At 57.0% G+C, this 25362-nt stretch overlaps 2 protein-coding genes across 2 annotated transcripts in view; one reads left to right on the forward strand and one right to left on the reverse strand.

Annotated features, from left to right (window-relative positions):
• Positions 1 to 627: 627 nt before the first annotated feature.
• STRA6 (signaling receptor and transporter of retinol STRA6) lies at positions 628 to 16301 on the reverse strand. Its single transcript, XM_057421276.1, has 18 exons — positions 15968 to 16301; positions 11681 to 11831; positions 10049 to 10127; positions 9550 to 9635; positions 9264 to 9403; positions 8940 to 9106; positions 8681 to 8803; positions 7681 to 7748; positions 7478 to 7554; positions 6840 to 6901; positions 6394 to 6574; positions 5569 to 5644; positions 5370 to 5503; positions 4077 to 4194; positions 3791 to 3892; positions 2842 to 3005; positions 1874 to 2011; positions 628 to 1603 (listed from the first exon to the last, which is right to left on the reverse strand). The coding sequence occupies exons 2-18, from the start codon at positions 11803 to 11805 to the stop codon at positions 1425 to 1427; spliced, it is 2019 nt and encodes a 672-aa protein (XP_057277259.1). The 5' UTR covers positions 11806 to 11831; positions 15968 to 16301; the 3' UTR covers positions 628 to 1424.
• A 4029-nt stretch (positions 16302 to 20330) lies between these two features.
• CCDC33 (coiled-coil domain containing 33) overlaps positions 20331 to 25362 on the forward strand; it is a 42191-nt gene continuing 37159 nt past the window's right edge. The window contains exons 1-3 of the mRNA XM_057420485.1: positions 20331 to 20641; positions 21404 to 21861; positions 22932 to 23111. Coding sequence (XP_057276468.1) covers positions 20332 to 20641; positions 21404 to 21861; positions 22932 to 23111 — 948 coding nt within the window. The 5' untranslated portion in view covers position 20331. The remainder of the gene's footprint in view (positions 20642 to 21403; positions 21862 to 22931; positions 23112 to 25362) is intronic.

A 25362-nucleotide genomic window follows, 5' to 3' on the forward strand; every position in this document is an offset into this window, starting at 1 on the left:
CTATGTGCCAGGCAGTGCTCAAATCCCATCAGAAGAGCGTGGGTTTAATCCTGTTTGATTAGCAGGCAGGGGATGCAACAGGGTTTGAGCATCCGAGCGCACCGAGTGGCCCTTGGGGCAGCTCCAGATGAAGGCAGGGACTCACCCCCCTCTCTTTGCCAGGATAGAAAGGCAGCAGGGTTCGGCTCCTGGGGAAAGGGATGGTGCCCACACAGCTTCAATGGTGTGGGGAGAGGCCAGGACACCTACCAAGGACGCTGCTTGGGCTGGCACCAGGCATCCTTCCAGCCAATGAAGGCAGGGTTAAGGGACACAACATGGGAGGAGGTGATCCGGCACCACCTTGGACACCTACCTTTGGTGCTTCAGTTACTCTATGTCCAGTTTCAGCACACATCCTTCATGGGAACCATGGGTTAGGGCCAAAAGTTTTGATGGGAAAGCAAACTGAGCAGCTTAGCATCAGATTCCCTAAGGTGAGGATCAGCTTTGGTGCCGTCACCCCCAGGTCAAGCAGATTGTACCACAAAGCCCCTGCTGAGCAAGGTGAGACCCAAACATCACCCAGAGACAACCCCCCTGTCCGGTCTGGTTTATTTGGGCATGGGCACCAAGCACACCCGAGCATAGGAATGAGGTATGTGATTTATTAACCTTCCTGGCCTCGGCAGGGCCAAGTGAGGTGTAAAACTGCTTTCTATGGGTTCAAGCTCAGCTCACTTGAAGGGGCACCAGCCCCGGGGAACTGCTGGCTTGGAACAAAACAAGGGGTGGCAGCAAGAGGCGCCAGGTCACGAGTTATGGGGAGCAGAACCCAACCGGGTCTGCAACCTCACAGCCCGGAGAGGATGGGGTTTCAGCCTTCACAAAACCGGGGGGAAAGGAGTTCCAGGGTCAGGTAAGGGGAGTCAGGATCAGAAATGAAAGGGAGAAGCTGGGGATGGGCTTGGCAGTAGGGACCTTCCCCATGGGGACACCACACTGAGATGGGGGTATTTCCTCATGCTCGGTGTGGATGAGGACCCCTCCACACACACAAGCACGCCCATTCTCCCTCTCTCCTTTCTCCCCTGGTGCTGGGGACTGGTCCCAGCCATGCCATGTGTCAGAAAGGCAACTGTTGAGGACTGGTGGGCTCGTTGCAGGAGTGACTCCTAAGACGTTTGAGATGGCTGAAGGGTTCAGCTTGGCTCCTCAGCCCTTCTCCATGCAGGTCAGGCTTGGAGGTGACCCATTTGTCCTCACCTCTGCACCGTGGTAGTGGCTCAGCACGGACCTAAAGCTACAAACCAGCCCCCATCGCTGCTGGGGAGGGGCAGGAGGTGCCCAAAGCTCCCACCAGCACAGGAGGAGAGTCAATGGGAGACAGGGATGGGATGGAGTGCGCATGGGAGGCAGAGAGAGGTGGGGGGGGTCTCTGGAGGTCAGGGCTCGGGGGTGCTGAGCTGGGTGCCGTTGGCTGTGGGGTCGCAGAGGGCGGTTTTCCTGCAGGCAGTCAGCGCGGGGTTGTTGAGGAGGGTGTAAGCCAGCCACCAGCGGGCTCGGCTCTGCTTGAACCGGGCTCTGCTCGGAGGCGCCTGCTTGTGCTGCATCAGCTGGATGCCTGCGAGGAGAGGGGAGGAGGAACGACTTCAGCCCCAGCTTCCCCTCGCTCCCATCTACACCCATAGGAGCCCTATGGTGCCCTTGCACATCAGAGGGACAGGAGTAGCTCCTAGGATGGAGATGATCACATGCGACAGCCACAACCCCAATGGCCCCTTTACCCATAGGCACCATCAGCATCCCTAGAGGAGCAGCAAACCCGACCGCGATGATGCTGCCCCGTGGTGCTGGCCGTGCATCACGCCGGACGGGCAGGGGAAGGTCTCACCTTCTTCCACGTTGCTTGCCCGGAGCCCCGATGGCCCCTCGGGCCTGGCCAGCTGGAGAAGCAGCAAGCAGAAGGCTTTCATCACCGGGTGGGACTGGCTGACCTCAATCTTCAGATAGTGGCAGTAAGTGTGGTAGCCTGGGGGGACACAGCCCACAGTGAATGAGAGCAATGGGGCCAGGCTTCATGGTTCTCCCCTCCCTCCTGCCCTGGAGCAGAGGGGAAGGTTATTTCCTGGGCTCCATCTCTGCCCAGCCAGAGCTGCTTTGCCTTCAGAGCTGCTCCCCAAGATCATAGCAGGAAAAGCATGGGAAAGGAGAACGCTGGGACGATTCAGCCTGGAGGAGAGAAGCTGCTTGGAGACCTCAGAGCAGCTTTCAGTGTCTGAAGGGGGCTACAAAGATGCTGGAGAGGGACTCTTCATCAAGGACTGCAGTTACAGGACAAGGGGCATTGGGTTAAAACAAATGAAGGAAATTCAGGTTGGATCTAAGGCAGAAGCTCTTCCCTGTGAGGGTGCTGAGGCGCTGGCACAGGGTGCCCAGAGAAGCTGTGGCTGCCCCATCCCTAGCACTGTTCAAGGCCAGGTTGGACAGAGACTTGGGCGACAAGATGTCCCTGCCCATGGCAGCGGGTTGGAACTGGATGATCTTAAGGTCTTTTCCAACCCAAACCATTCCCTGATTCTATGTTCCTTCCCTGCTGCCTTCAGCACAGGAAAGATGAGAGGCCACTGCCCATGGGAACAGGGTCTGGCACTGCTGAAGCCCAGAGAACCCCCACACACCCTTGGGGATGGGTAGAAAAGCAGGACCAAGCAGACATCAGAAGCTCCAGTTGTGCCCCCTGCCCATGTCTGAGCACAGGCAGTTTGAACCCCCCCTCAATGCAGGCAGCTCCAGGTGATGGAGGAGCCCCCAGTGCCCCCATGTTCAGAGGTGCTGTGGAGGGACTCCTCCGTGCCCTACCTGGGTCGAAGGTCTCCACGCCCCGGTTCAGCAGGCTGATGTCCAGCTGGCAGAAATGGATGGAGTTATAAAGGCCGGATATGAGCATCCTCCAGAGCCCAGCCAGGACGCCCACCAGCACGTTGATGGGGAAGAGCAGGTAGGTGGCTATGTACAGAGCTCGCCTGCGGAGGAGGAGGAGTAAGGAACACAAACACCATGGGATGGGAAGCACGGCCCTTCCCTGCCAGAGGAACCGCCGGCCAAAACAAGCCTCCCTCCCTCATCAGCAGACACGGGCCCCGTCTGCGGTGTCTCCATCCCATGGAGAGAAGCAAACACCCTTCCAGGCGCTTGGAGAAGGGACAGCCTGATGTGCCATCGGGAAGCTCGGCTTTCAGCACACGTAGGGTCTCCATTTCTCCTTGAAGACTTAGAAATGAGCTAAACCGTGAGTGTGGTGGTTTGGGATGAGGGACACTCGCTCCTGTGGAGGCTGGATTAGCCTACAGCAGCCTCGCTGCAAGCGGTGGAGGTGGTGGACATCCCTTGGCTGGACACCTAGATCCGTGTGTCACCCTGGTCTTCAGCTTAAGGAGACAGCTTCAGCAGTGACACCATGTACAAGGAACCACATCTGCCAGCAGCATCTGAACCGGTCCAGCTGATCCTGAGGGATCTGGGCTTCCCCTGAGGCTTGCAAATGGGGGTGGTGGGGCAGGGCATAGACTTCACCCACTTCACCCCACTGAAATGAAGGCTGTCAATGGACCATGGCCCTCTAAAGCATCTAAATAAGCCTCTCTTGGAACTTTGAGCCACTTGGACCCCTCAAACCTACAGGTTTGCCCCTCGAGCTTGTGGCACGGAGGACACCACAACACCAGGGACAGATGTAAACCCAACACAGCCCCGTGCCCTGGACTGGGGAGGGATCAGCTCTGCCCCAGGGACCTCACCATGCCCGTACCTGTTGGTGAGCTCCTTCCGGAGGGGATGCTGCTCCAGGAACTGGTACTGAGCTGCCAGGTTCTGCGCAATGACGGCAACCACCAGGGTCAACCAGAAGGGCCTGGATGGGAGGGAAGAGGCCAAGAGGAGGGCCCCAAGCATGAGGCACCATTACAAGCAGCAGAAACCTCCAGCAAAGCTGAAAGAGCCCAAGATAGAGCCTCCCCTTGACAGAGCATCTCACACCGTGGCCATGGCACCCATTTGGGTCTTTCACCCCCTCCCTGAGGGCTGTGAGCACCCACCACATGTTCCGAATGATCCTGAAGAGGTAACTGTCAGTGCCCGACTGGAGAGGGATGACGAAGAGGAAGGTGAACCCCACTGAGCAGATGAAGAAGATCACTTGTTGGATGAGGAGACCTGCGAGGGAGACACGAGGAGAGGATGGAGAAGCAGAAGATGGAAGAAGTTCTTGCTTTTGTTCCTCAACCAAAGCTTGTTGCTGAGCACCATTTTAATCCCATAGAAAGCCTGTGAGATCCATCCCTGCCTGCCCTGCTCCCAACACATGGGATTTAATTACACATTCAGCCTCTCTTATCACTCCCCCCATTATCCCTGCTGAGAAGAGGCATCACTCAGTGCTGCAACTCTGCTGCCTCATCATAGGAATCAGCCTGAGCTCTGATTTCTGATCATAAATCACACCCAGATCAGCAGCTGCTGCTGCTCCTTGGGCTCGAGCTCGTGCTTCACCTCCACTGCTTGGCTTTAATGACTTGAAAGCCAAGACCCTTAAGCAGCAGGCAGACGCGTGGTGACACGGTGAGATGCAGCCAGCGCTGCACTGAGTACTGGGGGGCCAAAGGAAAGCTGCTCCACACTGGCAAAGGGGTGCAAGTTGCTCCTGGGGTGCTCCCCAGCTCCTACCTCCACACTGATCCCTGCAACCTGCCTCCAAGATGGGTCTGGTCTTGCAAGGATTGGTCACCAAGAGGCCTGGTGGGCCCCCCCGTCCTTCCATCACCACCCTGGATCCTCAGGTTGCCCCTGGGGCGCTGAGATGGTTGGATATTGTGTGTGCATCACTGCCTAGTGTCACCTCCCATGGGGCAGAGAGGCCTTAAAACGGCTCCAGACCATGGTGGGGTGAAGATTTCTACCCCTTTGGATGTCCTTCACTCATCCCTGGGGTGTCCAAACCCCCCACCCCACCCCAGGGACACCCTGGCTGTGCTGGGGAAGATGCACAGCGAGGAGCATCTGGGATGTGAAGACTGGGAGCGGAGGAGACAGACAGTCCTTTGCATGAGATGGTGTGACAGCTTCTCCAATCAAAATAGCTGGGATTGAGCCAAAACAAGTCACCATTCCCCCCCCTTCCCTTTTTAACTCCCAACCATTTGGTGTTCAGCATGGTCCTTCCTGCAGGAGGACAGATTGTTTGGGGAAAGAGGAACAAAAGCCTCTCTGCAGCTGGCCCTTTGTGAAACGGGACAAGAAAGGGGGACAAGATGCTCAAACGCTGGGTATGATGTGCGAGGAGGGGGTCCACCCCCCATCCACCCACCCCATCCTGCCCCAGCACCCTTTACCCAGGCAGGCGAAAGCTGTCTGGAAGCTGGCAAAGCTCATCCAGCAGACGATGGCTTGTCGGGATGGGCGAAGGATATGGGCTTTGTAGAAGACATCCAGCACCGCTCCTTGGTAGAGAGCCTTCAGGTTGCTCCTGGGGAGACAGACAAGCTGCATCCTGGCTTGGTGGGAAGGGGAAGAGGAGCAAGGACACCGTACCTGTGCATCACCAGCGTCCTCAGGAGCATGGCGCAGGTCAGCAGGCAGCACAGCACCAAAGAGCAGATGTAGCACACTGCAGAGGAGCAGGGGGAGATGATGGGCTATGACTGTGGCCGTCCACGCAATGGGATTTGACTGCAAAACCTATCTCAGGAGCATGGCAGGGGGCCGAGTGATCGATGTGACCGTGCCTCAATTTGCCCCCTACCCTCTTTGTGACACAGGGATCTCCATCTGCCAGGTGAGTTGGTGAGGCAGTGAAAGGGAAGGGGAAAGACAAGCACCCAGGGCAAATAAAGCAGTTGGGTTAGGTCAGTGCTGGAAAAGCTGTAATAAGCAGGCAGTGAGATGGAGAGAGCCGAGGAGATGCTGCGGGGTAAAAGTAAGAGGGAGAAGGGAGGTTTGGTAGGAGAGGTGGAGATGTCAGGGGGGAAAAAGAGGATGAGAGGGACTCGGTGACTTGGGAAAAGACATAAAAGCCTCCCCCGAGGTTGGTGGTCCCCCAGGGTACACCATGGAGGGAGGGGGAACCCCTGCCATCCCCACATTCCCCATCCAGGGCCATCTGCTCGATTCCAGCACATCCCAAAGCCCGCAGCCGAAGGGCAGCATCTGCAGCACATCGCTGCCTTGGCACCAGGCATCCGCGGCTGCTTTCATGTCTGCACGGCCGCGGCTTCAGCAGCTGGGTTCAACTCCCCCTGGAAGCTCTTCCGTCAGCATCCAGCTTCCTGGACCACCCTCGGGGCCGGAAACCTCCCTGGTACGTTCGGAAACCCTCCAGAAACCACCTCTGGATGCAGGGCCCGGCTGGGAGCCCACCTTCCAGCGACCACAGGTAGTACTTGACAGTCCTGAGCTCCTTCTCCATGTCACCAGGGGCAGCGGGGCTGTCCGAGGGCACCAAGCCAAACTGGACCAACAGCACCACGATGTCCTTCGTCATTCCTGCCCGGATGATCTGGATGGTGGGGACGACGGCCACCAGGAGCAGGAGGGCGACCTGTGAGAGAGCAGTGCCATGTGAGCCCCCGGTCACAGCATCCCATTGCTGAGCCATCGTCTTGGCTTAAGGACTTAAGGCTGCCTGAGCCCTGGAAGCACTGGGCCGGCTGCCATGAGGGATGGTAATGCCTCAAGGCATGCAAATACCATTCCGATAGCCAAAAGTGTGGTGTGGCAATGCCCTCTGGGCTCCTCTGCCTCAAGAGGACACAGCCAACAGGGAAGGGAGGGGGTTCTGCTCGGCATTTAACCATTGGCATCACCTGGTAGACAGCGATCATGGCTGTGGTCACGGACAGGATGAGCTTCAATGGGATCCGGAAACCTGTAAGGAAGAATTGGAGAGGAGCTGGGATGTGGGATCACAGGGAAAGAGTGGAGCAGGCTGCAGGTCCACCCTAGCCAGCAGCCAAAGCAAACACCCCAGTGAGAGCAGTGGGACAGGGCGGTCAAGTAGTAACTGGGACTTCTCCAGAGCAATTCCACAAGGATATAGCTGGGAGCGGTGTCTCCGTACTCTGCAGTCCCTTGAAACCTGGTCACAGAATCCAGGTTCATGCTGCATGGGGAGCCCTGTCCCTCAGGGTGCCACCTTCTGCGACAGCTCCTGCTCCTCCCATGGGTGAAGGGGGCAAGGAACACTTCCCCATTCCGCTTAGGGATTTTAACCCCTTATCACATCCTCATCAAGCGCCAGGCTGCACTCTCAGCACAACCCACACCTGAACCTCACTGCTTGAGCCCACCCATACCCCATGGCGGGGTCCTTTGCTCCCCACCCCATAGCACAGCAGTGTGTGCACAGCCAGGACACGGCTGCTTTGGGGAAAGAGCCAGGAAAGGCATTTGCTGTCCCAGGAATGCGATGCAGGCGGTGTGTGGAGCCCGTGCCGCAGCCAACCTTCCTCGGGAGTGTAGATGTAGGAGCGTAAGTACGTCTGCACCCTGGACAGCAGGCTCTCCTCGAGCTTTGTGGAGCTGCAGGGGGAAGAGGAGGGTGAGAAGCTTGGGAGCAGGGAACCTCTCTGCCCCCGCTGTGAATCACTGATGGGGCAGTGCTATGGGAATTGCTATGGGCAATGGGAATTGCTATGTTATCCTTACCTCCCCTTCTGAGGGCGTTTGGACAGGACAGCCTTCAGGTACTTCTTGTAATAACCTCTCCCTGGCACCTTCAGGAAAGCAGCAATAAGTTGCCTGCTTTGAGCACAGGAGTGTGCTCACAGTGAGCAGGGAGAGGTGACTCTGCCTTCTGGGGGACCAGAGCATCTGCATCCCATCTAGCAGCCATCTCCTGCCGCAGCCATACACATGATGCCCCACAGCACCCTCTGTTGCAGGAGTCCGTCACCCACAGGGATAGAATCATAGAATCATAGAATAGTTAGGGTTGGAAAGGACCTTAAGATCATCTAGTTCCAACCCCCCTGCCGTGGGCAGGGACACCTTACACTAAACCATATCAGCCAAGGATGATGGATTCCCAGCCATAATGAACATGTTGGAATGGTGCTGGCAGCAAATCTTCCAGCATCACAGAAGGTGGAAGCGAACGTGCCTTGCTCCCATCAGCAAAGCAGCCCAAATGCCGGCACACCAGTAGGACAGCTGAAACCCTCCATTCCCATCAGCCAGCTCCCACCAAGGGCCTGGGGTCACTTCAGTCCACACTTGGGCTGGCTGCTTATCCTGAAGTAGGTTTTTCCTCCTCTCTTCCCAACAAAGCCCCGGCATTTCCCAAAGGGCTGGGGATTATCCAGAGTGTTGGGAAAACAAGGCAACCCCAGTCCCAGCCTGAACAGGATGTATTGATGCTTTAAGCCTCTTGCACTAAGGAGTTTACTCCAAAGATGGATTTTCCACTCCCTCTTCAAATCCAAGGAGATAAAAAGAGCCGCCATCCCTGCCTTCAAAAGAGGGATGGAGAGGAGGCAGCTCCCAGTGCTGGAGCAAAGTGGGGACCACATGGCCTGGGAGCTCCCAGTTCCCCCAGTCCCGAGGCAGGCAGAGAGCTTCTGGGGCAGGGGGACCCCCAAAACCATGCAGGTCCATCAGAGGGGTCTCCCATTCATCCCCACCAAGTCACCCCATAGATCTGCATTACCTTTTCCAAGGTCTCCTCCTGCCCGGTGAAGCTCTTGATGAGCAGGGCTGGATACCAAAGGCTTAAGAGCACAAGGCAGAGGATGATGGGGATGTACGAGAGTGTGGAGTAGTACCTGTATATCTGGGGAGAAGCAGAGATGTCATCATCCCACCCCAGTCCTGGGTGGGTGACACCTTAATGTCCCTTGAAGGAGGTGATGAGGAAGCCTTGGCCACAGCAGCCTCCCTGCTCCTTCCCCAGGCAGAGGGACCCATACCTTTGGTGACTGGGGACAATCCACCTTCTGCCAGATGTGGACCACGCAGTGGCACCAGGAGAGCAGGCAGCCCATGAGGTAGCTGGCCCTGTGCCGGAGGGTGGCACAGGCCATCAGGGGGTAGTAGAAGGCAGGGTAGTAGAGCAAAGCCAGGATCTTCCAGTATTCTGGATGGGAAGAGAGGAGGGAGAGCAAAACAGGCAAGAAGCAGCGCTCTCAGTAGGGACCAGGGTGAAGAGGCTGCGCAGGGTGACACCCAAAGCTTCACACCTCCTGGGTGGGGAGGAGCGCGATGCTCACAGGGCAGGAGGGTGCTGGCCTTACCCCGGGTGCTCTGGGAGGAGTGGGTGATGAGCGGCAGAGGGTCCGTGTCCAAGACCAGCACGCACAGGGAGGAGAAGAGGATGCCGAACACTGCGGCCACCAGCCCGCGGTTGCCTTCCTCCTCCAGGAAGTTGGCTGGGCTGCAAGGCAAGGAAGGAATGAGCCTTCCACCAGGCCACGGGCACCCTGTCCTCACCATCCTCTGCCCCAGAGCTGGTTTAGGTCCCGTGCTGCACCTCAAGCATCCCTCCACCCACTTGGCTGAGGGGTGATGGGGACCGGGTACCTGAGCAGTCCTGGGACACCATTCCAGCAGCTCCGGTGGAGACGCCTGCGCTTCACCAGCAAGGACAAGCCCAGGAGCACGGCCAGCTGCCAGAAACCCAACCGAGGGAGCAATAAATACATGGGGTGGTGTCTGGGAGGGGGGGTTGGAGGGGCTGCAATGTGATGGGAACCTCCAGGGAGACACCACCTCCACCCAACAACCTCTATTCAGCCATGGTTGAAGCAAGGCAGGTGCTTCTCAACCTGCTCTGATGAGCTACAGGCTCTGAACACCTCAGTGGGACCATGCTATAGAAATAAATCAAAGCTTTCTACTGATTACAGTCTAGGGATGCTTGAGTCCCATGTCAGAGCAGCCCAGCTCAAACCTCGCTCCAGCTCAAGCTGAAGAGCCCAGATCTGGTATACGGGAGTAGATGGGCATGACCCAAGCGGGGGGGCAGCAAATACAACATCAGGGCAAATAACTCATCCCATGGGATGGGGCAGGTACTTACGGAGATGGGTGCCATGCACATGTGATACAGTCTGGGAGAAATGGTGGGGTCACAGTCTGGGATTGCACTGGGAAACATGCTACAAAGGGGAGAAAGCCAATCATGTGCTGTTGTATTTAGCCCCAGAAGGGCAAAGCAAAGATGCAGCAGGGATTTCTGTCTGATGGCCAGAAGGGGTAAACCTCCAAAGAGCTGGGTTACACAGCCAGGGGTGAAGTCACCCTCACAAGATAACTTACGATCAAGCAAGCAATAAAGATAACACCCGGGAGCAGCCCCAAGCTGATCCCCACAGGGTCTGGGTGACCTCCTTCCACAAACAGGGATACCGAGGCCCAACAGGAGATCAGCAAGGAAGGACGAAGCCCAGTTTACCTCTCTTATACTCATTTCCACCCTAGCTCTGCCTCTTCAAGGGATGCAGCCTGCACAGAGCAGTTCCTGCTCCCTGAGGCACTGCACTTGTTAAATGTCATCTGGGGGGCTGAAGGCCCCTTGTAGGGTGTTTCAGCGCCTTTCCCATGGGATAGGGACCAGCCGCAGAGCTGTGGGACAGCAGAGGCGATGGAAGCCTGGGGTCGGTGGTGCCGCATCCCCAGCCAGCCAAGGCCAAGCAGATGTGCCAGGCTTTGCTTTATTTATTCCCCCTCTGGCCTCCACGGCATCCCTTAATCTCTGCTGTGCCGCAGCCCTGCTGCTCTCCCAAGGCCAGGAGGGAATGTGCTGGCTGCAAATCCCTGTGCCAGGGAGCCGGACATCCTGAGCCCCATAACACACAGTGGGGGGGGCCCACACGAGCCCTCATGGCCATGGGGTGGGCAGAGACAGGAGCAAGGCTGCAGGGAAGGGTCTGAGAGTGGAATGAGGATTCCTCAGGCATCCTATATCCAAGGCTGTCCCCAGCCTGCCGGTAAAGGCTGTATAGGACCAGCTGACATTAGCAAAGCTCTGATTTCAGGCTTCTTTTCCCTGCCCTTGGATAGGGCAGAAAATTCCTGGTGTCCAAAAATATCCCAGCTCTGGAAACTGAGGACACACACCCGCAACATTGAGAGCACAGGGACACCAAACCCCTTTTTGGGCTTCAGCACCTAAATCCAGAGCACAATGTGGAAGATTAAGGGTGAGGAGGATCCCTTAGAGCTGGTCACCATTGGGATCTACTCCTGCTGACCCTCTGGGTTGGGTACCAGTCAACTGAGTGGTATAAAACTCGCTCAGAGAGGATTAAGTTAACAGAGAGACAATAGGTGCTGATAGATGCGCCTTGGGATGCCCAGCTTCACATTGGATAGGTCACCCTACTGCTCCATGCTTCAGTTTCCCCTCCCTAGAGCACTTCCTTTATCCTTGATAAGGATATGAAGTGCCAGGTCCTTGCTGTGAGGTTGAGCCCTGGGTTCCCATCCCTGAGGCAAGCACCCATAAAGGAATGAAGCAGTTTTAGGTGGCCCAAAAGAGCCTTTTCCATCACCTCCTGCTCTCCCAGGCATAAACGCTGGGACTGGTGCTCAGGGGAGGTTGCTCCACACAAAGGGGATGTGGCAGCTGGGCAGGAGGCTGGCTGCTGCCCAGGGTGACCCAGCAGGGACAGGGGACACGTGGCACCCACCGGTAGGGCTGGACACTTACTCATCCTGTGGCACGGCTGGCTCCATGGTTTCATAGATGTACCAGTCAGAAGCGAGGTCATCGGTGCTGGCCAAGCTGCTGTCCAGAGGAGCATCCTGCATCCCACCGGAGCTGTTGGCTGCCATGGCTGTCTCCTTCCTCCCTCTTCAGGCTGGGGAGAGATGGGGAGAGGCAGCTGGAGGCAAGGTGAGTCCTCCTGGGCTCTTGGAAATGAAGGGATGGAGGCGCTGAGCCAAGAGGCTTTATCTCCTCGGGTCACTCCCGCAGACAGGGAGGGAACAGGGACTGGGAGCCTTCCAAATCCAGCCGTGCCTCCAAGGATCCAGCTTTTATCTGGACTCAGGGGGAGGCAGAAGGGATGAACCCCCCTTCCCCCAGCGCTCCGGGCACACCTCATGGTCCCGGCCGCTCCCTGCCCGCCGCGGGATGGATGCTGATAGACTCGGAGCCTTTGTTTGGGTTGCGGAGCAGCCTTTACGCCAGCGGCTCCGAAACCAGCGCAAGGTCAAGCGTGGGGCTGGGCGGCGCAGGCTGGCAAAGGGAGGATGTGATCTCCCAGCCACGTCCCCAGTGCCCCTCTGTGCCACAACACCCCTCAGCCCCATCCCTGTGCAGCAAGGAGAAGGAAGGAGGCTTTGTCGCGGTGCCAGAGCCAACAAGCTCTCGTCTCTCCTTCTCCCCTCTATTCTTTGATGACTTTGGCTCAGACAGCCCCACACCCTCTGCTCCATCCCAGAGCTACACCGCACAAGCTGCGACGTGCCCATCTACCATCGCTATGGGAAAGGCAGTGCCCAAAGGCGTCCCCAGGTGCCAGGCAGTGATGCTCAGAGCAGCCTCCAAGCCCCAGGAGCCAGCCCAGGACCTGGGGACACCTCATCCCGCAGCACAGGGACATCTCCAACACCTCAGGGCTGCTCTAAGGGGGTGGGTAGGAGATGGATGGCTGAGCCAGCAGCTCTGCTCCGGGCTGCTGTTTGTACAGCTGGTGTTCACCAGGGACCATGATGGATACAGCACATCAGCTTCAAAGAGATTCCCTGAACCAAGACTGTGGCCCTGCAGGTGGCCCTGTCTCTGGACAGACAAATGGCACTCGCCACCATGGCCCTACTGCCCCATGATCTGATGTTCCACTGGCGATCATGTCCCCAGCCAGGTTCTGGCTCCCCTCCAGAGACTCTCTCTAGGTCAGGGCATGAGACCTGGGACCTTCATCTCCCTTCCCATAGGGACAAAACTCAACTTGATAGCAGGTCCCCCTTATGCCAGCATTTGGACCATGACCATCAGGGTGCTACAACCACCACCCTGCTCCCCAGTGGAGGAAGGATGGACCCATCAGCCCCAGCAGAGCATCCAAACCAGACCCCATCCTCAACCCACCCAGCACATCCCAGCCTCAAGCTATTGACTCTGCAGCCATCCCCTGGCTCTGCCTGCGCAGGGAAGCAGTTCTGACCTCACCTCCCAGGAATGCAGCACTCAGTAAAAAGGTAGAAGGAGCTTGTAAAGTTCATGGCAGTGAGCACAAGTCTGCAAGCCCCTTCCTCCTCCCACTGGTCACCAAAGGCTGCCAGGGCTTGAAAGCTGAGGCTGGGGTTTAGGAAGGTGAGCAGCTTCCTTCTGGGGATGCAGTTTTACCCCCACCAAGCAGCATCTGGGTGAGGGACCAGCTCCAAAAGCCACCAAATTGCCTATGTCCCTCTTGTGGGGTCACCTGAGGAGGGGCAACCAGCAGAGAGCAAGATCTCCCACCACCAGTCCTGCCATTGCGTGAGATGATCCACCTCTGGCCGAGCCAGTGGATGCCACATTGCCAGTGCCCAGATTTGCAGCCTCTTGAGGACCCGGAAGGCAAGGGAAAAGCAGGAAGGAAAGAAGGGAAAGGCCCAGCCAGGGACATGGTACACGCAGCCATCAGGAGCCCTGCAGGCAAGCCACAGCCTGCATCTGCACCGGGCAGCAGCATCATGAGAGCAAGCTGAGAAGCTCCCTGGGTGGTGTGCGAGGTCCCTTGCAGCACATCCCTGCTCATAGCCACATACACACCCCCAGGGCTTTGCTGCCCATCTCTGGCTGGGGATGGGAGCAAGACAGGTCAACACATTCCCAGCACCACCTTCAGTCCTTCATCCCCTCCCACTCCTCTTCACGAGATGGATCCTGTCCCACTCTAGGTCACCAAGCCACCATTGTGTTCCCCCAAGCAGCGTGGCAGCATCTTGGTCACCATTGTGAATGGTCTGCAGAAATCAGGAGGTGCTCCAGAGCCTCCAACCCATCTGCTGAAACCCATCACCATCAGGTGAGCCACCGCAGTGCGAGGCTGAACAAGTGATGCTGTGACATGGGGACATGTAAGCCCGGTCCCCAGTGGGTCTGTTATTGCCCTGGCCAACAGGGCTGATGCAGCGCTGGAGGAGACACCCCCCTATTCCTGCAAATCCCAGTGTCAGGGAAGGGAAGGAGAAGGAAAAGCAGGTGGGATCAGCGGGATCAGCAACCCCTCTCTGCCCTGGGCTTCCCCGAAACCAGATCCCTTTGCTCCTCCACATAACCTCTGCTGGAACAGGCCGGGCCTTTGATCGCAGCAGCCGAGTCCGAGATTGATGGCTTCAATAAAGCTCCTTCATATTCTTCATTTCCCACTATCCATCACACTCTGGGGAGCTTTTGCATCCCACCACTATGAATTAAACTGGGGAAGGGGGGAAGAGAATAGGGGAGTCCTAAGGGAATGACCCCCCCCTTCCCTCCTCCCATTCAACCTAATGGTGATGCCTTATGTACAGCTTTTAATAAAAGTGATAAAGATCTCATTGCAAACTGCTCAGGGAGTGGGGGGGAAGTTGTTTAAGTGAGATCTCCTCTAATTCAATTGCCGTTCAGGAGCCACGCTGGTCCCAGCAGAGCCAGGTAGCACAGGGATGTTTTAGAGGACATCGAAGGGAAGATGGCATTCTCAACGGTGGGTTTAGCGGGTCCAGATGATGCTCAGAGATACAAAGCCTGGTGTCACATCAGCACAAGCTGAGCCAGCCAACTTCATCCCCAGATCCACCACACTCAGAGCCCTAGCCCCAAAATGAGATGAGAACAGGGGGTTTGCAGCCTCCCATCCAGGAAGGGCAAGGGGGCAGTCGGTCCCATCCCTTCCCTCCACCGCTGACCTTGGGGCCCTCCAAGCACCGAAGATGCCAGGTCCAGCCCTTGCCCGGAGCTTCCTGCAGCCTTTGATCATCCTGCAGGGAAAGCAGCCCTTTTCCCAGCGTGCTGATCCCATGCTGCTCCCAACTTCCCCAAACACAAGTGCCAAAGAGCCCACACACACACACAGACACTCTCTGGACCATCCAGCCGGAGCCTGGGACCTCCGGGAAGCGGCTGCTCACCCTTCAGCCCCGGGGCCCGAGAACGCTTAGCTCACTGCACTGGTGAGTGATGCGGGAAGCCGGTGACCGCATCCCAGCCTGCGGCTGCCTCCATCCCCTGGGGAAAGCCCCTGCCCGGGGCAGGGAAAGGGCTGGGGGAAGTTTTTCATCCCGCTCCGACAGCGTTTTCCTCCCTGCTCCCAGCTCCGTGAAGCCGGTTCTCATCCGCTCCAAGCCGCTTCTCCCCTGCACCCCGACCTCAGCCATGGAGCCGCTCCAGCCCTTCCCAAACCCTTTCCCTGCAAGCTGGAGCCTGCAGATAATCAATCCCCCACAGAGATCACAAACACTCTCCCCACAAAGCCCAAGAAGCCCCTTTTGCACTTCCAAAGCAAAGGCAGCTTCAACATCTAAGCCGAGGAGGCTCTTTAAGGTTATTTTTAGGCTCCTGAGACCCCCCCACCCCTTCATTTTAAAGCAAAGGCAGCGGCACCTGCTGCACACACAGCCCCTCTGCTGTGTCAGGAGTTAGCAGAACTGCACCAAAACCTGCTGACAAAGCCATCCGTGGCACGGAGAGCAGCTCCGGGGGGAGGCTTAGGGGCAGAGCACCCCATAACCTCCCCTCCTGCCATGCTGGGGGGAGCGAGCATCCCCAGGAAAAGCTTCTTCCACCCCCCGGATTGCTTCCCAATAGGGAAGCAAAATCCCTGCTTAAGGTTAAGGGCAGAGCTGAGATTTGGGGAGGGTGTGGGTCCTGCAGCCCCAGAGCAGGATTTGCCCCCCCCCAATTTGCTGTAGATTGAAGCGCACATTCCCAACCTGGCACAAGCAACCCCACGGGCTCATGATGCCAAGTTTGCAAGGATGGAAAAGGAGGGGGAGAAGAGGAAAGACAACAACAAGAAGTTACCTTCTTCCAACCAGCCACCTCCTGGCAGGGCACCCGAGGCTTGGCCCGATGGGGGTCCCAGGAGAAGCGTGGCCTCGCTAAGCGGGGTCTAAAGCATCAGGCGCGGATGCAGCCAAGCAAGCTTAGAGGCAAAGTTCAGCGCACCGGGAGCGCGCGGAGGCTGCCGAGGCTCAGGGAACTTTATCCCCTCCATCGCCAGGAGGCCTTGGCTGGGGGCCACCCTGGGGTTTAGGAAACGAAAAGCAACCAACCCCGTGCTCCGCTCTCCCTTTGATTAGGCAGAGCTTTTCGGCACAGGAGGCAGCTTGGGCCAGCCCCCTTCTTCCCCAGCTCTCCGCAGGCTCAGCTGGGTTGTGGCTGCTCCCTCCGAGCCTGGGCTGAGGTTTAGGGGGGGAGCCCAAGGGGTTGAGATGCTGCTGTGCGTCCCCCCTCCATGGGATGCAAACATCGCTGCTTTCTCCTAAGACAAAGCAAAGGGCCAGCTCTGAGTGGGTGTAGGACCTGGAGCCTGATCCTTCACCCAAATCCTGTGGCTGTGTGTGATCTGGGAGGGTTTGGAACAGGGAAGGGAAGTTTGGGGTTGGGTCAAGCTTGGGGAACACCAACACCAAAGCATCCCCCTTGGAAATGGCCAGGTACTGCCCAGAGCTCAGAGGGTGATGGGCGCACAGCAGTGGGAAACAGCCTGGAGGAGGTTAGAAAGGGATACTCTGGGGGATGCTTTGCCCCAGGAGTGGGTGCAGGCAGCTGGGAGGACCAGGTAACCTTGCCACACTGTCTTTATCCATCTTCTCCTTGGCCAACACATCCTTCCCACCAGCTACACTCAGTGCAGGAGACAGCAGTTTACAAGCAAAGGCTATAATCTGGACAAACACACACACAGCATGTGACATGTAAGTGACATACATGTGACAGCAAGCGCAGCAGAGGAAAATTAATCCAGGTTGAAGATTTAGCTTAATTTTTAGCCAAAACCTTGTGGCAATGCTGAACAAACTGACCTGCAGGCTTGGTTGGTTGGTTGGGGTGTTTTTAACTCCCTTCCCTGGGATTGCTTCCTGGGAAAGCTGAGGGATTGGGGAAAGGTTTAGAAAGAAGAGCTGGTGCTGCTTGTGCTGGGTAGCTATGGACACAGGATGGGTTTCCTGCTCCCGACACCTCTCCCAACCCTAAGCAGCACCTGAAGGCTGCAGAGCTCCTCACCACATACATCCTTGGCCTCTTCCCTACACCATAAGCTGTCTCCCAGATCCCTTTTCTGCTGATGGAGAAGTATCTCCTTCCATGCACTGATGTCCTGAGCCTGTTTTGCCCTGTAACAGTGGGTAAGGTGCTGGAGCATTGAGATTCAGGAGCAAATCACAGCCTCTCACTGTGCCAATGGGGACCCTTCCATAAAGGAAAGGGCTTTTACATTGAGGAACCCATTTTTGGCCAAACCATGCAGGTCTTGTCACCATTACACAGCTTTCCAAACCCAGACATAGAGCTGACCAGACAGGGCTCCAGCCGAAGGCCCCCTTTCACTTTACATCCAGTTTGCCAAAAGCAGACTTCACACTGTCCTAGGAAGCAACTTCACACCCAACAGAGCCATGGGAACTGGGATTTAGTTTTGGGAAGGTCTCAGCCCCAGGTTTGCCATGTTAAGACGATGGAGGTGGCACCTCCAGACCTGCTGCACATCCACCTTTGGTACAGCTGGGGAAATGCTGCATGAATGAACTGTGCCTGAGATCGGATGACGGGCAAATGAGCCTTTGATGATGCTGTCATTAACGGTGGCTCTGTAATGTGTTTGCACAAGGAAATTAAGCCTGCTAGTTAAGGCTGAAATAGCTCCCATTTGCCCGCATTAGAGCCTGCAGGGTTTTAATTGAGGCAGAGGAAACATTCAGAAGCATTTGGGAGCTGGAGATCCTTCACACAGGCACCAATATGATCACAGTAATTCCTGCTGCTGTGCCCCATGGAAGCGGCACAGGGTCCCCACTACGGTTTGGGGTGCAAAGGGAGGGATGGAGCAAGTCCCTTCAGAAGGCATTCTGCACAGCAGTGGCATCCCCAAGTGTAACTAACAGCCCAGATGGCCAGGGTTTTGCAGGTGAAACGGCTCAGAGCAGCATCACATACACAGGCAATTCAAGCTAACCCTGAGCTCTCGATGGGGAGAAACCACCTTGACCCAGCACAGCTCTGCTCTGGGAGCACTGAGCAGTCTCCAGCCATCAAGGGAAGGAACCACCAAGTCCTCCAACAGAGCTAAAAGCATTTATGCTCACAGCATTCACAAGGAAGCAACCCAGCCATCAGCACATCCATGCACCCCAGAGACACCAGTACGCTTCCCGACAGGCTTGACTGGCAGGGGAATGACTCCCCCCCCTTCCCCATTGCACCAGCTCATGCTTAGCACCACACACAGCACCATTTCCTCCTGCTTTAAACCCAACTCAGTGCCCCAACCCCCCTGGATTAGGACCCATTTGCCTCCTGTCCTCATCCTGACCTCCGAAGCATCTTCACCACAGCAAATGCCATCAGCCAAGGTTGTGTTTGGTACCACAGCCTGTATTTTTCCTTCCCAAATAGAAACTGAGGAAGCTCCAGAAGGTCCAACCAGCCTCCTTGGAAGCACCATGGAGGTGTGGGAGACCAGGATTTGTTTTTACTGGGTCCATCCTGCGCCCTACCAAAGGGCTCCTTGGAGGCAGTGATTTTGAGACAGGTCTTGAATGCCTCACAAGGCCCCTGGGGTTCTCCCATAGCCAAAGTCTTATGCCCCATGGCCTCAGGTGCTCGGTGTATCCCCCAGCCCTCTCCCCGAGGATAATGTTGTTGTTTCAAGCTCGCACCAGCGTGAAGAGACTGGAATGTGGGTTTTATACAGAGCTGTCTCAGAGAAGGGCCATCTGCTACCCCGGCTCCGGCTCACGGTTCACTGGGAGCATCCCGAAAGCTGTGGGAACGCGCTATTCCCAGCGGCGATGGAGGAATGAGATCTGACAGGGCCAGGGGCTCCTGGTGAGGATCAGGCTGTGCTGTTCCAGCTCCTGCCCACCCCAGACCCTCGGCCCCTTGATGTCAGTCCCCAGATACCCATGGTGGGACTGAGGTCCACATGCTCAGCTGGTTCAGCAGGCGAAGGAGCTCAGCTCCAGCTGCACCAGCAGGAAACATGCACCCATGTGGGAAAGAGCAGCCCATGCACTGCTGAGCTGGAGGAAAGCAAAACCACTTTGCAGCCAGCTCTGATGAAGGGCATCACCCCTGGAAGGCCCCAGACAAGCATTCAGGCACCCCACCAGCCTCAGTTCCCCTTCAGCCATCCCCAGCCCTCACTGCAGCAGCAAGATCCCAGCACTGGGTCAATCCTTTGGTGCCCAAAGCCCAGCAGGGCTGCAAATGCCCGTCTGAGCTGTGCTTGTAAAGAGCCATTGCATCTGCTTGTTGTGTAGATGCTTCGAGCCATTGGGCAACTTCTGCTCTGGGCTTGTCTGCAAAGTGAGCAGGGGTTAGGATTAGGTGGCTGAATGCCCCGATCCCTTTGGGGAGCTGATCTAACAGCCAAGCACGGCTACATAGGCTCACCCCATGCCTCTCCCTTGGCTTACCTGACCCTGTGCCACCAGCAAAGGCACACTTGCCCCAAAGACAAACCCCAGAGCACCAGTGCAGGCTTGGCTGCCCCGTCCCATCAGCAGGAGGTCAGCAAACAGCCCAGGGGTGCAGGAGGAGCAGGACTGTCCCACCGGAGTCAACACCACATGGAAGCAACCTGCTTGGCTTGCACCATCCTCAACACCAGCATCTCCCAAAGGCTCTGCAACGTCCAGCAAACACCTTTTGTGGTGAGCTTCACAGGGAAAAGGGCTCAAGGAGCCGTTGATTCCCCTCTGCAAGGATGCACGCACCTACCAGCACACCCTGTATGCACACCCACGCGTGTTGCGCTGCTCAGCATCACCCTGGATATCCCAGGTTGTTTGCTGGAAGGCAGCCACTGCTTTACATCTTGTTACCTGGATCCCCAACAAACAAACTGCAGTTGCAAGCCCTTGTGCCTGCCATTGCCCAGGGGCAGCAAAGCTCTCAGCATCTCCCCGTGGCACCAAAGGATGCTTTTTCAAGGACAGGGATCTCTTCCCTTCTCTTGCTGCCTTTGAAAGCTGCCTGCAGAGATGTGAAGCCAACACGTACCCAGGAGCACCCCCAGGCGCTTTCCCTGCTGGGAAGAAGGGAAGAGCAGCAGCAGAGCCAGCTTGGCTCAGAAACCCACCCCAGGGGCTTGCTCTGGGGCAGAGACCTGCAGGATCGCTGCTAACGAGGAGGGTTTACATCCAGATCCCACCTCCATCCCCATGCTGGGCAGGGCAAGGGAGCCTCACGTCCCCCTGCCCCTGCAGCGCTCCCGGCTGAAGGCTGAGGAGAAGACCCTGGACTTCGAGTTTGAGGTGCTCAGCGCCCAGTTTAACCAGCGGGGCCGCTATGCCCTGAGGCTCACGGTGGAGAACCCCCTGCTGCAGGGCTCCAGCGCTGGCATCCAGCTGCGTGTCAACAGCGGGGAGGTCACCCAGGGCAGCACCAGCACCACCGACACCATCAAGCAGAGGGACCTCCACCAGCTCTACTGCTTCCAGAGGAGGAAATTCACCTTCACCCTGCCCAGAGGTAAGGGGCTGGGTGCCATGGGGGTTCCTGGCAGGGGAGGTGGCACAGGAGCACGGCTCTGCAGCATCCAATCATAAAACCAACCAGGTTTGGAAAAGCCCTTTCAGCTCATCCAGCCCAACCGTTCCCAGCACTGCCAAGGCCACCACTAACCCATGGCACTGAGGCCTCATCTCCATGGTGTGTGAACACTTGCCGGGACGGTGACTGCAGCCCTGCCCTGGGCAGCCTGTTCCAATGCCTGAGCACCCTCTGGGCCAGGAATTTTTCCTCAGCTCCATCTAAACCTGCCCCGGTGCAGCTTGAGGCCGTTTCCTCTTGTCCCATCCCTTGTTCCTTGGGAGCAGAGCCCAGCCCCTCCTGGCTCCATCCTCTTGTCAGGCAGTTGAAGGGATCGATCAGGTCCCCCCTGAGCCTTACAGTTACTATAGCAAGCACAGCTTGTCTCAGGCTTACAACCCCCTTGTACCACAACCCTGAGCTGGCGCCCAATCAAAACTGCCTGAGCTTAGTGGGGTGGATGGGGCAGCTCCAGCTTGCAGAGTGGGACCAACACCCCAACGATGCAAACATTCCCCACCCAAGATGTAGACACATCATAGAATAGTTAGGGTTGGAAAGGACCTTAAGATCCAGGCTGGATACCCCCTTGGGTGTGCTCACAGGGCAGGGATAACCAGTGCTGCTGATGGACAAGCCCAGGGGATGCTCCTGGGGCCAGGAGCTGCCTGAGGAAGCCTCACCCCATGCTGGTCCTGGCAGGTTTCTGCAAGAACGACGAGAACCACGACGTGCGGCTCCACATTGAAGCCCTGCGCATCCCCCGGAGGGCAGAGGGGCCGGGCAGGAGCAGGCAGGTGGGTGAAGCCTTCTTTGCCATCTACCCCCGGCCCAACCAGCCCCACATGAAGCTCTCTGCCGGGCGGGACGAGGACTGGTACCGCTACAGCGGGGTGATGGCTCTGCTGCGGGTGGGCAGCGAGCAGCCGGTGATGCACTGCGGCCGCATGGCCTTCACCGCATCCCTGCACGAGCACCGCGCACCCTCTGCACTGGTGGTACCCACATCACTGTCCCCCAGCACCCAGGAGGACCAGCAAGCAGCAAGCCCCGCAGCAGCATCCCCAGCCCTGGACATCCCTGCATCCAGCCGCTTGCTCCATACACCAGAGTCTGCTTATCACTCGCTGCCCACTGAAGGTCATGCCTTCTCCCCACAGGTAGGGGGGCATGGATTTGGGGGCTGGAGATGCCATGCTCCAGGTAAACAAGAGCAGACTAGGCTGGTTTGGACAGGATTTAGCCCTAGCGTAGCTAGATGGCTCCACATAGGCACCAATTGGAGTAGGAAGCACAAAGAGAGAGATCTCCATAGCCTCCAGGAGTGTCTTTGGTAAAGAGCACTCCCCTACCTCAGTTTCCCCTCTCTCATTCCTCTGGGTAGAAACCTGATGCCTGCCCCCTGCCTACAACCATAGTTAGGGAGCATCTTTATCCAGGGCAGGAGCAAGGTGGGATAAGTTCAAAGTACAGGCAAGGTCTTGGTGGGACAACAATCACACAAGCAATGCCAGGAAGGTGGATCCTGCAGTCAAACCATGCTCAGAGCTGTAGGAGAAGAGCCTTTATGGGGTACTCACCTGGCTCTGCCCACCCCAGCTTGCTGCTGCACAGCGTTAACCATCCCCTACTAAAGATAAGGCCTACAGCTTATGCCAGACCTCACCCACAGTAGGACCAGAACCTCCAAGCCTTCTGAATCACCCTCACCTTCCCAGCAGGTGCAGGGCAGCCCCCTCCAACAGAGACCTCCTACCCCAAGGGAGATGCACCCCACAGCATCACTGTAGCCTCCTCTATCCTCCACTCTTAAGGGCTGCAAGCAGCCAGTCCCCATCAGAGGCAGCTGGGAGTGGGTGGGAGCTCTCTATAAAGGATGGAGGGAGGGCTGGGCTGCTGAGAGATTCATTGATAAGCTCATTTTTTAATAAGAATAGGTTTGGGGGGTTTCTCCCCTCTTCCTGAGACAGCTGGGGCTGTGGAGCAGCAATCCCTAGGGATCACGGGGTCTCTAAGTCTCAAATAAATGGTTTTGGGGTGGTTATGGCTGTTTTGGTGGCAAGGAAAAGATTTCCCCTTGAAGGGTGCATTCCTAAGCCCACATGTTAGAGGATGGAGCTGGGATGCAGAGGAGTGTGTCTGGGGTATGGGGGGGATGCTATGGGCAGGACTGGGAAAAGGGATGCTGGAGCACCGAGCTGGGTCTCCAAGTCCTTCCTCCTACCCACAGAGGCTGCAGGCTGGCCCTGCACTTGGCTCCTCCCCGGAGCTCCCGAGTGGCTCAGCAGATGAGCATCCTTCCTCTTCCTCCTCCTCTTCCTCGGTGGCTGTGCCCGCTGCACTGAGCTGCAGCAGCTTCCACCTCTCCTCGCCAGGCTCCAGCCCGGATCTGGCCTCTTCTCCAGTGCAGGTGAGTGCAGCCGGTGGAGAAGACACCATCCTGAATAGGATGTGGTGCTATTACTCAGAGTAGCTTCCCATTAGAGCCTGGGGTGCAAGGGGACAAGGTCACCTCCACCCTTTCCCTGCTCAGCGTGGGTACCAGTGCTGCTCCTGCTCCCAGGCCATTGCATCCCTGGCCTGGCTGTGGAGATGGGGAAATGAGACACCAAACCTTGCCCTTCTAATACCAAAAGGCATTGCTGCTGTCCCCAGGCAAGGGATGGTGTCACCTAGAAGCAGTTTTCCTGGCATCTGCAGTTGACTTAAGTATTTCATCTTGCAGCTCCAACGTAGACTCCTAAAACCTTGGAGTTTAGAAGTTCTAGAAGCCATAGGGCAGGGCTGACATAATCTGTATTTCTTGCCCCTTAGTTACGTTAAAAGCTGACTAAATAAAGGAAAATAAGACAACCCTTACACCAGGGGCTCCGTTTCCTGCATCTCGCTGTAAGAATAACAGGTCCACTGATGAAGGCGTTGTCCACGCTGCTCTGAAGTGTCTCATACACCTGTGAAAACATTGCTTGGGGAAGCTGGATTACAGCACCGGAGATGGGCTTGGGCTTGATCTTATGAACCCTCCCCAGGCATCCTCTGGGCTCTCTTCCCCTTCCAGGGAGTGCCCCATGTTTTCCAGTGGGCATGGTGGGCTCGATGGCAAGGTCTTCTGCAGCAAATGCTGCTGCCTCAGGGATGGGGCTGGTGGCCCTTACTGAGCACGGAGCTAAGGGGTCCTGTGGTGACGTGACAAGGGTCTCCACAGGTGGTGGCTCCTATCACAAGGATGTCCTCAGTGTGCTTCTTGGTCCTGGTGACTGCATTGGTAGTGTTGTGGGGTAAAACTTAGCTTGACATCCCTCTCCCCTGCAGGGTACCCTGCTGCTGCAGTGCAGGGCACCTTCATGCCTCAGCTCCATCCCTTGTACGAGATAAACGTGTTGCTGATGCCTCTGGGGCACTTGGTCCATGTGTTTCACATGGGAGTGCTCCAGCCCTGCTGAGCTGCTCTCCAGGGCAGCTGCCTGCTCCTTGTGCCGCAGGCAGGATGCTGAGCATCTCCGGCCCCTGGAGCAACTCCTCGCCCTTCCCAGCACTTGGATGTGCTATCCCTGCTCTGATCAGCTGCAGATTTACTGCCCAGAAAGGCTGATTAGCGAGACCTGATTGAGTTTGCTCAGCAAACGTCTAGACGGAAACTCTTTGGAGCTGCTGAAATCGATGGCAATCGGCTGAGATGCGGAGCGGGATGCGGAGCCGCGCCAGGGGCGTCAAGGCGAGGAGGAGGCATTAGCAAATGCAATTGTGCTGCTGGGCCCCCGGAGGGAATGCGATAAATCACCTGCTGCTGATGTCACCCAGCAAGTATGTGCCAGGATGGGGTTTATTTAGGAATTAAAAGCAGAGCAGCAGGGGGGCTGTTGGCTCCCGGGCCCACTGGGGGGCTGGAGTGATGGAAAATGGGTTGGAGGGCGGTTATGGGGAAAGGGGTGGACCAGGTGGAGCTGGGGGGGGGGGGTTTAATCTCCTAAAGCACTCCTGGGATGCTGCAGTCCCGGGAGAGTTGAAGTTATGGGAGCTGCTTGTCAGTCTGGAGCTGGTTTAGTTCTTGGTGGTCCAAACGTGCATCTCAAAGCATCATGTGTTGAGCCCGCAGCACACACTGAAGATGAGCCCTAAGCTGAAATTCGAAAGCCTAAAAAGCGTCCTGAATTCAGGCAGGACTCGTGTGATCGATGGTTTGGGGAGTCAATGATGCTGAGGGGCAACTTCAGAGGAGCGAGGGGTCCCTGAGAGCAGGGCTGCTGCTTGGATGAGTATCCGTGTATTGCATCCATCTGTTTTGCTTTCCCCAATGGCAAAGACATGAGGGCGCATCCCAGCGGGAGACCAGCTCCTTGATGCTGCCTCTGTGCTGAGCATCTCATCTGCAGGGCAGTGGGGGTGATGGATGGGTGCTGAGCTCCACATGAAAGGCCAAGTCACGGGGATAACGATTTTTCTCATCTCCCCGCAACCTGTGGATAATGTATTCCGAGGCACGAAGCAGGAGGCTCTGTTGGCTCTTCAAATGCCTTGTGTGTGTTGCGGAGCCAGACGGCTCCCTCATTGTCCCAGAACCTGGTCACGGCACCAGCAGATCGATTGTGTGCCATGGATGATCTCTCAGTCACTGTGTGGAGCCGTCAGCCCCAGGGATACTGCCCTGTAGGGCCAGGCCG

The sequence above is a fragment of the Pezoporus wallicus genome, unplaced genomic scaffold (assembly GCF_028554395.1).
Source record: "Pezoporus wallicus isolate ANWC-B61680 ecotype Strahan unplaced genomic scaffold, APGP_CSIRO_Pwel_v1 contig_7731, whole genome shotgun sequence".
NCBI lineage: Eukaryota > Metazoa > Chordata > Aves > Psittaciformes > Psittacidae > Pezoporus > Pezoporus wallicus.

Bases quoted from the DNA above. Each gene is read 5' to 3' on its own strand.
- STRA6 (XM_057421276.1), bottom strand. From the start codon at position 11,805: ATGGCAGCCAACAGCTCCGGTGGGATGCAGGATGCTCCTCTGGACAGC. The intron at 9,636-10,048 runs GTAAGTACCTGC...GGTTTCTGGCAG, and splicing joins TGTGCATGGCACCCATCTCC to CTGGCCGTGCTCCTGGGCTT. The intron at 5,645-6,393 runs GTGGGCTCCCAG...GCTCCTCTGCAG, and splicing joins CTACCTGTGGTCGCTGGAAG to TGTGCTACATCTGCTCTTTG.